Source organism: Gavialis gangeticus, unplaced genomic scaffold, assembly GCF_001723915.1.
Source record: "Gavialis gangeticus isolate Ggan-Ray unplaced genomic scaffold, GavGan_comp1, whole genome shotgun sequence".
Lineage (NCBI taxonomy): Eukaryota > Metazoa > Chordata > Crocodylia > Gavialidae > Gavialis > Gavialis gangeticus.
The window spans coordinates 120,686,496-120,702,198 of NW_017729022.1; the positions used below are offsets into that span (position 1 = coordinate 120,686,496).

The 15,703-nt window shown below is 48.6% G+C and overlaps 1 protein-coding gene across 1 annotated transcript in view; it reads right to left on the minus strand.

Moving 5' to 3' along the window:
• Positions 1 to 15,703, minus strand: part of BUB1 (BUB1 mitotic checkpoint serine/threonine kinase) — a 70,723-nt gene that overhangs the window by 13,647 nt on the left and 41,373 nt on the right. Inside the window, exons 14-17 of the mRNA XM_019515867.1 lie at positions 9,055 to 9,145; positions 8,379 to 8,460; positions 7,468 to 7,648; positions 6,274 to 6,358 (exon numbers count right to left, since the gene is read on the minus strand). Of these exons, the coding sequence (XP_019371412.1) occupies positions 6,274 to 6,358; positions 7,468 to 7,648; positions 8,379 to 8,460; positions 9,055 to 9,145 (439 nt within the window). The remainder of the gene's footprint in view (positions 1 to 6,273; positions 6,359 to 7,467; positions 7,649 to 8,378; positions 8,461 to 9,054; positions 9,146 to 15,703) is intronic.

The following is a 15,703-nucleotide window of genomic DNA, read 5'->3' on the forward strand; positions in this document are numbered from 1 at the left end:
TTTGTTAGGGTTCCTTTTTTACTTTTAGATGACACATTTTTATGGTCATAGCACAAGTGCACTACAAACTGCTTATGATTCAAGAAAACCTGTTCTGAGTGGAGCGAGTATCTGCATACACCAACTGCTGAACCACAGAATTAATTCTTTGCTGAACAGTTGTAAATGGGGTTTCTGGAATACAGAAGTCCCACCTATCAAGATGGACATCATTCCGAAGAACAAATCTGTAAGCAATCAAGGATAGCATATCTTTACTGTAAGAGAATAAAACTAGGGCTTTATTTTCCTGTATGATGCTTCGGTAATATCCATTGGGTTATTCTGTGTAGCAGCTCTCCACTTAGCTCACGAGATCACCTAGTCCAAAACTACTGTCTAAGCCACCCCAGACAAGTGTTTGCTTAGCCTCTTAAAAGCTTCAGGGACAATCCTCACCCAAAACTACCAGAGGCATAATGCCCAAAGCACCAAAAGCACCCTTTAACTTGCCACAGGAAAAGTGGGAGGCCAAAGAAGACAAAGGCACTGTCAACATCCTGCCTTAACAAGAACAGGAGGTAGTTTGTTACAAAACCGCCCAGGAGATCTGAGGAAGAAGCCCATGCAACCCTCTGCTAGAAAGAAAGGCAACCCCTGCCATAGCCCATGCCAATCTGACAGGTAAAATTCCTTCTTGATCCCAGCTGTGGTGGTTGGTCTGTCCCTGAGCCAAGGAGCAAGATGCTTTAGCCAGGAACCTCTGGGGGGTTTTTTATGTCCCAGCAGGAGAGTCAACACACCAGTCCAAATCCCCAGCCTTGGCAGTGAGAAACACTTAACACTCCTGTGGAAAGTGAAAAAAAGACCTAGACACCTGTAGCATCAGGAGGGGAAAAAATTCTTTCTGGTTTAATATGGGAGTGTCTACATGTGGACTTCAATGCACATTAGTTTATTTTAATGTGCATTAAAGCATCACAAAAAAGTGCTTGTTAGCTAATGTGCATTAAAATAGGCTAATGCGCATTTTCTAGTACCTCACAATGGAAGCACAATAGGTAATGAGCATTACCTAAAGTGCATTAATGAACATGTAGACATGCCCTGTGATGACCAGAACAAGCTCATAAGCATGGGATAACAACATGCTTTCCACTCTGTACTTCAGCCTAAGAACCCAAACAACTCCAGGCATCACATCCAGCTGGAGAACCAGTACTCTTTTTCCTGTCATACCATGCCCTCCACTAACTTCACAGCCCCTTTAAAACGTTTTTTTTATAACTAGCCAGTTATGGAGTGCTGCTTCATTCTCCTGCTGCTGACCAGTTTTCTATTTCTACCTGCTTTGGGCTGCAGAGTTCTTCTCAGTTTGAGCAATCCAGTGGGAGGATCTTTCTGGGGGAAAGGGCATGTGTTGGGGTAGTGGGGAAATCTGGACTTTCCAACTGTTGCTTTTCACAATATGCTCTAACCACTGCTAATCCTAAATCATCACTGAACAATTCGTATCCAACTTCCTCTTGAAACCCCCTCAATGGAGGAAATTCTCCTACCTCCCTGAGTAATCTATTCCCAGTGCCTCACTGCCCTAGCAGTAAGGAAATTTCCCTCATATCCCATCTAAACCTACTTTGCTGCCTCAATACACTTTCAGAATGCGAGTGGGGGCTAAATTAACATCTAAAAGCCAGAAATAAAAATTAAGGCACATAACACCTCTTCAGTGCAATCTTATTTCTGTCGTTCAGCAATACAGCATCATTACACACATTAGCATTTTACATTTAGAGATGTAACTGAACATTTGGTCCTATACAAGGCTTTCTTCCCAATGTATCTTTGTCAAGGAAAAGAAAAATAAGTTATATACCAATAATATAAAGATGTGTTATCCATATGCACTTCCTTCTTATGCATATGTGCTATTGCACCAGATCTCAGAGGCTTTTTGCCTTAGTATTACTGCTGGATTGCACTGAGTGAACCCTTTCTTGGGCCTCACACAGAAGGAACTAAGGGCACCATGCTTTTTCGGCACCAAGTTCCACAGCTGCAGAGGTTTAAGTTGTGTGTGGCCCCCTCTACACATTACATTCATGCCACAATTAACATGCTAATCATGGCACAAATAAGAAGGTTACTACATATGCCCCAAACTTTAGATGCTATAAAATGGGGAACAAACCATAAAAAATGTTCCACATACTATAAAGAACATTTTAATGGCTCATTAATATGGTGACTTAAATTCAAATGTGTGGCTAGTGATCAATAATTAGGAATCTACCAAAGTTGCAGTGAGCGAAAGGGATTTTCGTGGGCCGCTCGCAGCCATCCTGCCCTACGCCACTGATTAGCAGAGAGGGTTATCCATCATGCAACCCTGCAATGGGCAGCCCTTTCTGCCAATCAGCAGTGAGGGGTGGGGGGTGAGAAGGGGCAGCAACTGCCATCTTGGCAGCTTCCCTTACTGCCAGTGGGCTACAAGGCCATGAGGACCACTGGGGAGTCAGCATTTTAATTTAGTACAATTTTTTTTAAATTTTGCAGGTTTCGCTGATAATTCCCATTTTACAGTTTCTGCAAAATCATGAATTAAGTAGGTCCCTACCAATAATTAGCTGATTGGCAGTCCCTTGTTGGGTGGAGCAGCGGGTGCTTCCACTGGAGCTTTAAAACCTGTGCTGAGAAACACTTGGTGGGCAGCTGTGCATGGGAGAACGGAGGCTGGTGGTGGAGGGAAACTGAAGCTTAGCCATACGAGGCTACCCAGCCACTGGTGCATAGCATGGGGAGGTCACTGCTCCCTCATTCTGGGACTTTAAACCCCATACCAGGCAGCTTGGTCCAGAGAAGCAGAAGCTCCTCGTACATTAGGTTGCCAGGCCAGAGCTGCCAAGCATGGGGTTTGAAGTTCCTGGCAGGAGAAGCCTCTGATCCCACCCTGTTGGGGACTTTGAACCCCATCCCAAGCAGCTGTGGCTGGCTGGGTCCAGGACTGCACCAGGGTCTACAACTGGCCCCAGTGCAGTCTCCACCAGGCCAACAAAATCAGCTGATTCTCAGCTTGGCAGTCCACATTGGGGCCAGTTCCAGGCCCTGATGCAGTTACTGGACCCAGCCAACAATTAGCTGTTTGTCAGCCCCACAGGACCACATTGGGGCCAATTCTAGACCCCAGCACAGTCCTCAGCCAAGCCAACAATCAGCCAATTGTCAGACAACCATCTTTCAACTTACTGGTACAGAGGGAGCTCAGAACCATGAACCCAGGCTTCCCCGGCACTGGCAAGTATGGCACAACTGGGAATTGATGTCTGGTCCCAAAATCATGTGCAAGTATGGCATGGCAGAGGTATGATTTTTGGGATTAGGGATCAGATTCCATCATGCCTTTAAAGTGGCCCATGACTCCAAGGAAGAGGGAAAGAAGGGCAGGATGTGGATGTGCATGTGTAATCACATCCAAAACTCCAGTTCTGGGAAAGAACTCTTCTCCTGCAAGCATTTGAGAATGTATATGGATACTCTGACAACTCCAAAGCAGCGCCCACACACCTGGAGGCAGGTCTTTGAGTCCTCCAAGGCCAGTACTGCCCAACTGGCATTCCATAGCTCTTCCCTATAACTCCTGACACTGTTGCTAATGTCTCCAGGCTGCCCCCACCCCTCCACCCCCTTTTCAGGCGGCCTCCTCCTAGAAAGCAATTATGGAAACATTGCATAGGGAAGCCTTGGAAATTCCCTGAGGTCTGGTAGAAAAAGCTCTTGAGTATTTGAGTTCCACCTCAGCAGTCTCATTTACAGCCTGCCACGCATTCAGTTATCCCACTGGGCAATATTTCGACCCCTCACTATGGAGACCTTCTCAAAGGCTTACTCTTATATAGGTAAAAGGACAAGGCTGTTTTCACATTAAGTGCATGTAATAATGTCTCAGCTCTGGAGTGTGATTTTGAAAGAAAGCCTGGAAGGCTGATCTGTGACACTGAGATACAATTCAGCAATCACTTGAGTAGGTACTTGGTGTCGGTCTTCTAGGAAACTATGTCTGGACAGAAGGCAGTCTGTAAAGAGATCTGCAGTCAGGGCTTGGCTCTCATCCACCCTTCTTGCCAAATTAACTGCCACCAGGAGAGGCAGCCTCACAGAAAGGTAGAACAAACAGCACAATACCATGAGTCCAAAATAATACCAGCAGACACACAAGAACTACATTTTTAATGGCACTGTGGATTTTTTTCTAAAGGGAAGACCTGGTAAGTCCCCTGGGGTAGTATCAGGGTAGCTGAGTGAAGGGGTTAAAAGAGGTCTATTTCTGGACAACCTTAGCCTGAAAAATCACCTGGAGAACCAAGTCCTTGACCTCCCACTTGTAGCATAGAGACAGTCTGCTTTAGTGTTCTGGAGGCTAGAAGAGTTTAGCACTGACAGGCAACCTTTGTGGCAAATTGCCACTATTCTTTGCCTCTAGTCCAGTGGTGCTCAAGCCTCTGGCCCCAGGCACCAGTACTAGGCCCTGTGCCTCAGTCTAGTGTGTAGAGGCCAGGACTCCCCACAGGTCTGGAAATCTGGCAGTGGGGGACTGGTGGTACTACTCCCCTACTGACAAATTTTTGGACCCATGAGGAGACCTGAGAGACGGATGACAGCATCAAAGGTTGGATCTGGCCCATGGGCCAAGTGTTGAGCACCCCCACTCCAGCCCACTGAAGCTTCATCTCCTGTGGCACCAGGCACTGTGCACCTGGTGGTCATTGACACAAAAGTCAGGTGTGACTTATTGCCAGGGATCCAGGTTTTCCTTTTCCCACGGATTTTACCTTTTGACCAGAGGCAAATGTGGATTTCTTGTTTTACAAGTCAAACCCGCAGATTTTGCCATGAGCTCCCTGCAGGCTGGCAGAATTCCAGCCTGCAGGTAGTTGGGAAGGAGCGGGAGGAGGACAGTCAGGCAGGGGGCACAATGTGCATGGTCATGCATATGGCCCCAGGCAGCCTGCAGAGCAACTTCAGCAGGTAAGTGCCGGGGGGAGGGGGATTGAGGCCCCAGTAGGGAGGGAGCTGGGCAGGGCTGGGGCTGCTATCCAGTCAGGTGAGGCTTGGGGCCCAGGGTTGTGATACGCAGCTACAGGGTCACAGTGGGGAGCAGGACAGGGTTGTGGGTGGCTCATCTGGGAGAGGGGAAGGAGAAGAGCTGGCTCCCTGCTGCCACACACACTCCCGGGGGGCAGGGGGGACACCCCCCCCAGATCTGTACCTGGGGCAGGCGCAGGCTGTGGGTTCCCACCCTGCTTCCCTCCCTCGGGGCCTCCAGAGCCCAGTGGGCATGACCTGGTGAGGCTGGGGACAGTGTGGCAACGTGGGAATCTCCTCGTTGCTGCTCGCCCCCCCGCTGCCCTGGTAAAGTGCCTTCTGCACCTGCTGCTGCTTTGAGGGGTGCAGCCCTGCACCGCTGCTCTCACTGCACAGGAGGCACATCGCTGAGGCACTGGGGGGAGAGGCCTGGGGAGGAGGGGGAGTGGGGCGCAAGCGGCAGCAAGGAGACCCCTGTGCGGCTCCGCTGCTGCCTGCTGTGTCAGGTCATGCCCACTAAGCTCTGGAGGCCCCAGGGGAGGGAAGCAGAAAACAGCAGCTAGCAGCTTCTCCACGCGGCTCTGCTGTTCCCTGCCACCCTGCCTCCCTCCCTCGGAGGCTCCAGAGCCCAATGCATGTGACCCAGTGCTGCAGACAGCAGTGGAGCCGCACAGGAATCTCCTCACCGCTGCTCCCCTCCCCCACTGCCCCAGCAATGTGAGGCCAGCGACGCAGGGCTGCACCCCTCAAAGCAACAGCAGGCACACAAGGTGGTTGCCAGGGCAGCGGGGGCAGTGAGCAAAGAGCCCCGCTGTGGCCCTGCTGTCCTGGGTTGCACCAGCTGGGCTTCAGAAGCCCTGGGGGAGGGAAGCAGGGCACGACCTCAAGCCTGCAACCTGTGCCTAACCTGGGTATAGATTGGGGGGGGTGCCCCCCCTGCCCCGGGGAGCGCATGTGGCAGCTGGGCACTGGCCTGCCCAAGCCCACAGCAGAGGGCTATGGACCCAGGTCTGTAGCCCTGGCAGCGCCCTTCGGCAGGGCTGGGGGAGAAGGGGCCGTGGGTGAGAGACAAGAGGCATCAGCAAGGCTGTGGCAGGGGGAGGAGCTCCTGACTTATGGGATCAATCACTAGAATAAAAGCTCCCAGCTCTGCTAGAGTGTTATTCACATTCTTAAACTTTGAAACCTCAAAATTTGGATGTCATACTGTACCTTAAGTTACGGGTTTTTGATGCCTGCATATGTAGTTCCTCAGAACAATCCAAAGCTATCTTCCCACCATCATGCAATGCATTTTCTGAAATACATATTTATGGCAAATTTGTTCCATAAACCAGACAAAGTGAAAAACCCATGCAAAGTGACTGCAACAGGAATGTGAGCTTGTACATCTTTTGAGCAGCTGTGTGTACTAGTCAATAAACTGTAAAGTATTGCTGTAGACTGGGGCAAACTTATCTGGCCCTGCTGGCTGCATGAGTGGTAGCAGGGGGCAATCAATGGGCCAGATAGGGCCCATAGGCTCCCCTCCTCTCTCTTGTATGCTAGATCTACCACACAACAGCAGATCCTGGACTAGCCAGACTGCGTACCACACTATACCTGGTGCCTGTTCCAGAGTCCTCACTACATATGACACCCTCCACCGCTGGCTAGTCAAGGACTGCACTGCACGTGGCACCTGTTCCAGTCAATCTGGGACCCATGCTGCACTTGATGCCTGTGGGTACCATGCAAGTCCCAGACTGGCTGAAGTGCGCACCATGTGCACTGCATGTCCTGGATCAGGACAAGCATGAGGCACAGATCCCACAGCAGCTGGAATGGGTGCTTTATGTCTCAGGCTGGATCCAGCCTGTGGCTTGCATCTTTGGCACCCCTATGGTAGATATAAACAAACCAGTGATGGTAAGTTTAGCTCAGTAGCTGTGAACAGGCTGCCAGTGGTGTGTAAGAATCATAGTAGAAGGATCAAGTGCTAAGAGATTTGGGAGGATGAGGTAAGAGTTTTGTTTACCAGAGACAGCATTTGAAAGGCAGGTATGCAGGAAGCCCAAAGATGCTCACAGAAGAAACCACAAAAAGTGTGATTTAGAGCTTAAATACCCACTTCGCAGGCTCCTTTGGAAGTTGCACAAAACAAGAGCTTTGATGGCACGACTCATTGCTTCCATGTCTAAATTGTCTTGTCTAAATTATAAATCCTTCAGGAACTTTGGTGCTGTGGACTCACACTCCCTGCTCTTCCACTAAAGCAATTAACACTCTAATAATGTTACACTTGTGTACATAAACATATACTTCACAAACTTGATGGTAGGTTGTCTTAACACGGGACCAGTGATGCAGTAGTGAATTAGACATGGCATACTAAGCATACACCATTTTCTAAAGCAGCTTATTTACCTTTGTCCTCGACGTTTTGCCATGAATATGTTGGGACATAGTTAAATGGAGTTGAAGCAAGCTGGGCAGCATGTGCAAAGTCTCTTGTGTTATTTGGACTAAGTGCCAATGTTTTATTGCTACCCGGTACAGCCCATCCTGTGGAGTCGTCCATCAAGAACTCTGTTGCCCGAGTGCCCTCCTACACAAGAGAGGGTGAAAAAAACAACAACAAAGCAACATTTCTCAGGTAGTTAAAATAAGTCTGCAAGGCTCACTCTTCATGCAGAAGTTTCCCATACTTTTGTAGTTAATCCTGAAGCAGCAATGTTTTTAACAAATAATCACAAATGGAAAAGCTTGTCTGTTCTGACATCCTTTAGACAGAAATAAAGCCTCCCATTGCTAGAGAAGCCACCATGACAGTCTCTGAAAACTCTTGAATCCTGCCTAATTCCCAAGCTTACCTGTATAGACAAAGGCAAAAAAGCAACCTTAGTGAGGCTCTACAGCCACCACTTAACTACATCAGTCACTGAAGCACTGTTGGACTTATCCATACAGAGAGCACCCTGAGAGCTCTGCATATGGCTGACCATCCTCAGAGGTAGCCATCATCAGTGTTAACAGAAGTTATAGCCAACAGCTTCAAAATTTAATCCTTATGAATTTTGTGGGAAGGAATGGAGAGGAAAACCAGGAAGAGCAGACCAGAATTCCTGTGTAGTGATTTGAGCTAGTTAGTATAGAATATAATAATGAATGACAATTGCTTTGTAAAACTATAGTCTGTATGTGTAGGCGAATGAGTGTGATGAGTGTAGAGTGAATGGAAAGATATTGAAAGAACAATGTGCAGATGAACAAGTGGTTCAATAAATGAAACCACTTCCATGATCCCCTAATATTTGTTAAAATTAGCTTGTACTTACTTTTAATGGTGCAGCACATGCAGTTGAGAGACGTTTTCCAAGGGCTCCGACCTCTGCAGTCTTGATTTTATGCTGTGGGACACTAACAAAAATTGCTTTTTAAAAATAATTTTTAGTAGAACCTTCACAAGAAACAGAGCAACCAGAATGGAGAATTACAGACTAATTGCATTGAAAGTTAAGAATCAGAGATGCTCATAATGGTCTCAATAGATATAATAATAATACTAATAAAAATCTGTCCCTAGTCATCAGGGAAGCCATGCAATTATGAGTCACTATGATTATACTCAACTTGGTTTCAGCTATACCACAGAGCAGTTAGAACAGAGTGCCAAAAACACCTGCAACCTTGACTTGTTGGCGTGCCAGGGGCTGACGGCAGCGAAACCCACGAGAAACCCAAGCCTTATTGTGGCAGTACAGCACCGGCTCCTTCCCTGCCATCCGCCCCAAGGTGCACATGCCAAGCAAAATGCCTTCCATGCTCTGGCACCCATGCCAGGGTTGCCTACCCCTGAGTTAGAACTTCCCATAGATCACAATTTCTGTAAGAGTCCTAAACTGCAAAGATTAAAGCCCTCTGTGATGGCGCCAACAGCCATCATAGCACAACACTAACCTGACAGACAACCCCTAAGAAAGGCGTTTCCATTTGTGACTAGCTTCTCCTTACCGGCTGTTCTCTTTTTCAGGCTCATCTTCAAAGATAGAAAATGCAGGTGTAACAGGTGCAAAATCATTAGCTCTCATGCTTCTGCAAGTCTCTGAAAGTCAAAGAGAAGTCAATGCTGTTTTGACTTTACCTAAACAGAACACATCCTACTCCAAGTAATTTTAGCTACTCCAACAGCAACTAGCCTGTGTCTATTCCCTACATGAAGTGTGTAGGATTATCTTGCCAATTGTAGGAGTAATATACCCTTTAAATATTATATAGATATGCTTTGTGGGTCAGTTTAGTTAAAATGAGTTCTAATGCGAATGCAAAGGAAAGCATACAGGCAATGGAAAAAATGGGCAAATCACCAAGCAAGTGTACCAGGAAATAGCAAGAACAGGGACAAAAATCAGGAAGGCAAAAGATAAAGAGCGAGTTGGCAAGGGGGGTTAAAGAGAACAAGAAGAGGTTATACAAGTATGTTGGTGAGAAAAGAAGGAGCAAAGAAGCTTTGGGTCTACTGTGAAACAGTCAGGGGAAATAAGAGGTAGAGGGCAGAGCTACTCAACAGCTACTTTGCTCAGTCTTCACAAAAATTAAGCTGCAGCCAGACACCCTGTAAGGATTATCTGGATAAGGAGGGGGCCAAGCTGAGGGAAGAGATTACAAAATATACGGTCAGACCTTTTGTGGGGTCTGAATGAATTCAAGTCAGCAGAGCCTGATGAGCTTCACTCCAGGGTACTGAAGGAACAGGCACAGATCTCAGAGCCCTTGGCAATGATCTTCATGAAGTTATGGAGACAGGTCAAGTCCCAGAGGACTGGAAAAGCACCAGCATAGTGCCCCTCCTTACAAAAAGCAAAAAGGAGGACCCAGGGAACTACAGACGAGTTAGTCTCACCTCAATACCTGGAAAGTTACTGGAGCATATCATAAGGAAGGCCGTTTGTATGCATCTGGGAGGAGAAAAAGCTGATCACAAGCAGCCAGCCTGGATTCACTAACAACAAATTGTGTCAAACAAACTTGATCTCCTTCTTTGACTAAGTAAATACTTGGGCAGATGAAGGGAATACTGTGGATATAGTGTATTTGGACTTCAGCAAGGCTTTTGACAAGATCCCACATGACCTTCTCATAAACAAAATTGGAGAAATGTGGGCTGGATAAAACTACTATAAAGTGGATGGATAACTGGTTCAATAGCAACACATAGAGATAATTAATAATAGATCCATGTCAGAATGGCCGGTTTGGAGTGGAGTGTCCCAGGAGTCTGTCCTGGCCCAGTGCTGTTCAACATGTTTATTAAAGATCTGGATGCTGGCATAGAAAGCTTCTCAACCACATTTGGAGGTGAAACGAAAATGGAAAGGATTGTGAACACGCTGGAGGATGGGAGTGCAATTCAGAAAGATCCCGAAAGATTGGAAAGCTCAGCTGAAGGTAACTGAATGAAAATCACTGCTGAGAAATGTAAGGTGCTACACCTTGGGAAGAACAATCAAAAATAAAATTCAAAACAGGTGACAATTGGATGGAAGGCAGCACTATGGAAAAGAATCTAGGAGTCTTGGTAGATCACAGACTCAGCGTGAATTTGCAGTGTAATGCATATGCACAAAAGGAGAATGCAGTTTTGGGGTGCATCAACAGAAACGTTAGGTGAAAGATACATGAGGTGATAATGCTTCTATTCAACACTAATTATTCACAGAGACATAGATTGTAAGGCTGGAAGAGACCTCGGAAGATCATTGGGTGCAGCCCCCTGCACTGGGCAGGAAAGACAAGTGGAGTCAGGTGACCCTAGCAAGATGACTATCCAGTCTCCTCTTGAAGATTTCCAGGGTAGGCGATTGCACCACTTCTGGAAGGAGCTTATTCCAGTTTGGACACCCTGACTATGAAGAAGTTTTTCCTAATGTTGAGCCTGAAATGGTCTTCCAGGAATTTGTGGCCATTACTTCTGGCTCTCCCCACGGGTGCCCTGGTGAACAGCTGTTCACCGAGCACCTGACGTACTCCCCTGACGTGGCAGTAAACTGCTACCAAGTCCCCTCTCAGCCTTTTCTTTTTCAGGCTGAAGAGTCCCAGGTCCCTCAGCCTTTTCTCGTATGGCCTGCTGTGTAAGCCTCTAGTCATACAGGTGGCTCTTCTCTGGACTCTCTCAAGTTGCACCACACCCTTGTTAAAGTGCGGCACCCAGAACTGGATGCAGTACTCCAGTTGGGGTCTCACCAGCGCCAGTTAGAATGGGAGAATCATTTCCTTGGTTTTGTTGGAGATGCACTGATTGATGCATGCCAGAGTATTATTTTCTCTGCTGGCAACAGAGTCGCACTGCCAGCTCATATTCATGCTGTGGTGTATTATTACCCCCAGGTCTCTTTCATTCATAGTGCTGGTCAGGTTGGCATTGCCAAGCCTGTAGGTGTGCAGGGGATTGTTTATCTCCAGGTGGAGCACTTTACATTTCTCAACGTTGAACTTCATCTGGTTCTGACTCATCCAACTTGCCATCCTGTCTAGATCCACCTGTATCTATAGCCTCTTTAAGTGTGACCATGCTTCCGCATAACTTGGTGTCACCTGCGAACTTGGCCAGTGAGCTCTTCACCCCCACATCCAAACCACTGATGAAGATGTTGAAAAGTACAGGACCAAGCACCGACCCCTGTGGGACAGTGCTGCCCACGTCTCGCCAAGAAAACACAGTTCCGTTCATTAGGACTCTCTGGGTCCTACCCCACAGACAGCTTTGTACCCACCTAACTGTCTCGCAGTTAAGCCCACTCTCTTCCAATTTTCTTGCCAGAACATCATGGGATACCAGATCAAAGGCTTTTAGGAAGTCAAGGTATACAACACCCACCACTTCTCCCTTATCCAGGTGGCGAGTTACCTGATCGTAAAAGGAGATGTAGTTGGTAAGACAAGACCTAACCGCGACAAAGCCATGTTGGCTGCCATTCAGAATTCTACCTTCTGCAAGCCTGTTGCATATAGACTCCTTAATGTTTTTTCTAGATTTTCTCTGGGATAGAAGTTAGGCTAATTGGCCTACAGTTACCTGGGTCCTCCCTCCTCCCCTTCTTGAAGATGGGCACAACATAGGCCCTCTTCCAGTCCTCAGGGACCTCTCTGGAGCACCACAAGTTTTGGAACAGTTTCTTCAGGGGCTCCGCGATGATGTCAGCCAACTCCTTCAGCACCCTTGGAGGGAGTTTACCTGGTCCTACTGACTTATATATGTCTAATTCCTTTAACTGATCACACACCAGTTCTGTGGGAACAGTAGGAAGGCAGTCATTTCTGCCCTGCTAATTCTGCACCCAATGTGGCATGATTTTCCCCATGGCACGGTGAAACACAGAGGCAAAGTAATTATTCAGAAGTTCAGTTCTCCTGAGTGTCGATAACCAGCTGCCCTGAGTTGTTGAGCAGTGTGGCCCCACATTCCCATTTGCTTTCCTCTTGTTCCCTATGTACCTAAAGGAGGACTTTTTGTTGTCTTTGATTTCCGTCGCTAATCTTAGTTGCTGCCTTAGCCTTTCTACTTTGTTCCCTACAATTGCAGCCAGTTGGTGTATAGTTTTCCTTGGGGCCTGTCCCCAGCTTCCATTGTTTGTACACCTCTTTCTTCTTTGTAAGGAGGACTGTCCTTTCCCTGTTTAGTCAAGAGGGCTTCCCAGCCCTTCTGCTGCCCTTTTTCTGCGTGGAAATGGACTTTCTTTGTATTTCGAAGATCATGTCCTTAAGAAGCAACCACTCTTCATGCACATCTTTTGTCTTTGGTCCCTGGTCCCACAGCACTTGCCCTACTAGTGACCTGAGCTTGTTGACATTTGCATTTTTAAAGTCCAAGACTTGAACCCTGCTATCCAATTTGTCTGCCTTGTGATGGACAATGAATGCAATGGTTTCATGGTCACTGTCACCCAGACTACCCTCTGTTTTTAAGTCAGTGACCAGGTTGTCTCCTTTGGCCAGGACCAAGTCTAGAAGAGTGTTAGGCCTCACCCAGAGTGCTGCATGCAGTTTTGGGCTCCATATTCCAAAAAGGATGGGAAGAAGTTGGAGAGGATCCAGACATGGATGACAAAGTTCTTGGAAAGTAAGTCATAAGGAGAGGCTGAAGGAGCTAGGCATGTTCCGCTTGCATAAAAGGCCCTTAAAGAGGATACATGATAGCAGTCTTCAAATACTTGAAGAACTGCTATAAAAAGAAAGAGAACACTTTTTCTCTCTTTCTGTGAAGAGTAGGATATGGACCCATGGCTTGAAGTTGCAGCAAAATAGTTTTAGATTGGATGTGAGGAAAAACTTCACTGTTAGACCAGTGAGGCAGTGGAATAGGCTACTTAGGGAAGTAGTGGACTCTGCATCACTGGAGGTGTTCAAGAAAAGGTTGCAGAGCCACTGGTAGGGGATGATCTAGGCATAGCTATGTCTGTGTTCTACTATGGGTATTTCCCATGCTCCTGGCCTTTGCTGGTTGCCCCCTACCCCTTTCTGCTACATATGTCAGCATTTTTAAGCCTTCCTCAGTGGCACTGGGTGTTGGCTGCAGCCAAGGCTTGGGATTTTGACTGTGTGTCTGTGCTCCTGCTGGGACTTAAACCCAGAGGTTTATGGGTAAAGGCTTTTGCCCCTCTGCTCAGGATCATACTGATCACCACATTTGGAGTTGGGAGGAAATTTTACCCCATGATCAGATTAGTATGGACTATGGGGGGTTTTGCTTTCCTCTAGCAGGGAGTATGGCTCTCTACCCAGGACCTTTTGAACATATATTAACAATTAAATAGAACTATTAACTATCAAACAGAAGCAGGATGTTGGCTGTCATGGTTCTCCTGCCTTACCTGTAGCAGCTTAGGGTGTTGTCTTGCGCTGTATCAGGTTTGATGGTAGTTTTATAAAGAGTTTAGATTATAAATTTATATAGGGTGGCAGAGGGTTGGACTAGATGATCTCTAATGCTCATTTCCAGTTCTACTGTTCTGCGATGTGATTTTATGATGATGATGATTCCCTTCCCGCCCCCAACGGAACTCATTACAGATTTGACACTACCACCCACTAGAGCAGGGGTGGGCAAAATATGGCCCGTGGGCTGGATCCAGCCAGCCAAGCCATTCTAACCAGCCTGTGGGGACCATAACAAATTTTGAAAATTAATATTTATCTGCCCCTAGCTCCTGTCAAATATGACAGAAGACAGAGGGAGTAGGACCCAGGGGAAGCATCGGCAGGCTCCTGCAACAGCAGGGCCCGCTTGGCTAGGCCCCCCCAAGCTGGAAGCCCCTGTCTAGTAGGGGCTTCTGGCCTGGGACCGTGGGGCTGTTCATGCCTGAACTGGCACAGGAAATTCAGGTATGGGGGGGCGGGCAAGGGAAGATTATATGGATCGCCCCAGTCCTTGGGGCCAGGCAGGAAAGTGGCGGTGGGGTAGTGGAGGGGAGTGGCAAGGGGGGCCACTGCCAGTGGAGTCCAGAGCAGCGGTGTAGGCTGGATGGGGTCTGTGGAGGTGGGTTGGGCTGCACCAGCAGGGAGGGCTCACCTGGCTCTATAGAGCTCCTGCCAGCTGGAACTCCGCGTTCCTGCCACCCTGCTCTGGGCTGCACTGGCCTGGGGACGCTGGCGCAGGCCCTGTGCTCCTGCCCAGCTGCTGCTTGCTCCGGCATGCCTGCTCATTCCCAGTGCCCCTGCCCCACGGTACAGGTAGGGATAAGTGCACAGCCCTGACCCGTGCGTTTGCCTATGTGGACTGAGCTGCAGTGGCGGGTATGGTGCTCAGCATGGGAGAAAACTGCCCCGTCCCACTGTCACTCCCTGCTGCAGCCGGCCAGAGCCCACACGGGGCTGTCCTGCCTCTCTGCCTCATCATTAGAGAGTATGCACAGGAAACCCCATGTAGGATCCAAGAGGTTGCAGCATGGGGCAGTGGCCACAAGGAGGGGGAGTGGCAGCTTTCCCCCCACACTGAGCACCATTTTGTTCCTCGCTGCCGCTGCTACACAGGCCCCGCACCAACTTTAGGTTGCCCATTGGGGCTGAGCTGCAGCAGCTGGACACAAACTGGAGGAACGCGGCCCCCCCTGCTCATTGCCGCTGGGCAACGTTTGCTGCTGCTGCCTGCCTGGAGCTTGCGCTGCGCTAGACTGCGGTGCCGCTGCTTCACCACCACCTCTGAGTTGCCCTGTGGTTGCTCCACATGGCCACTGCTGCCGCACTGAACAGCATGGGACCCAGGTAGCAGCAGTGGCAAGGAACTAACTGGTGCTCAACGTGGGGGAAAAGCGGCCACCCCAACTCCTGTGGATGGCACCTCATGCTGCAGCCACTTGGAGCCCACACAGGGCTGCCTGTGCCTACTTTCCATTGCCACCACTGCTCCATGGCCACATGGATCAGTCACTGGGCAGCACAAGTGATGCAGCAGAGGGGCAGGACAGCTCTACGTGGGCTCTTGCCAGCTGTAGCAGGGAGTGCCAGCAGTGGGGGCTTTTCTCCTGTGCCGAGTACCATCCCCACCACCACTGCTCAGCCCAGATGGGCAAGTGCAGGGTCAGGGCTGTGCACTTGCCCCTGCCTGTACCACGGGGCTGGAGTGAGGGCACTGGGAGTGAGCGGAGCGAGAGGCAGCTGGGCGGGA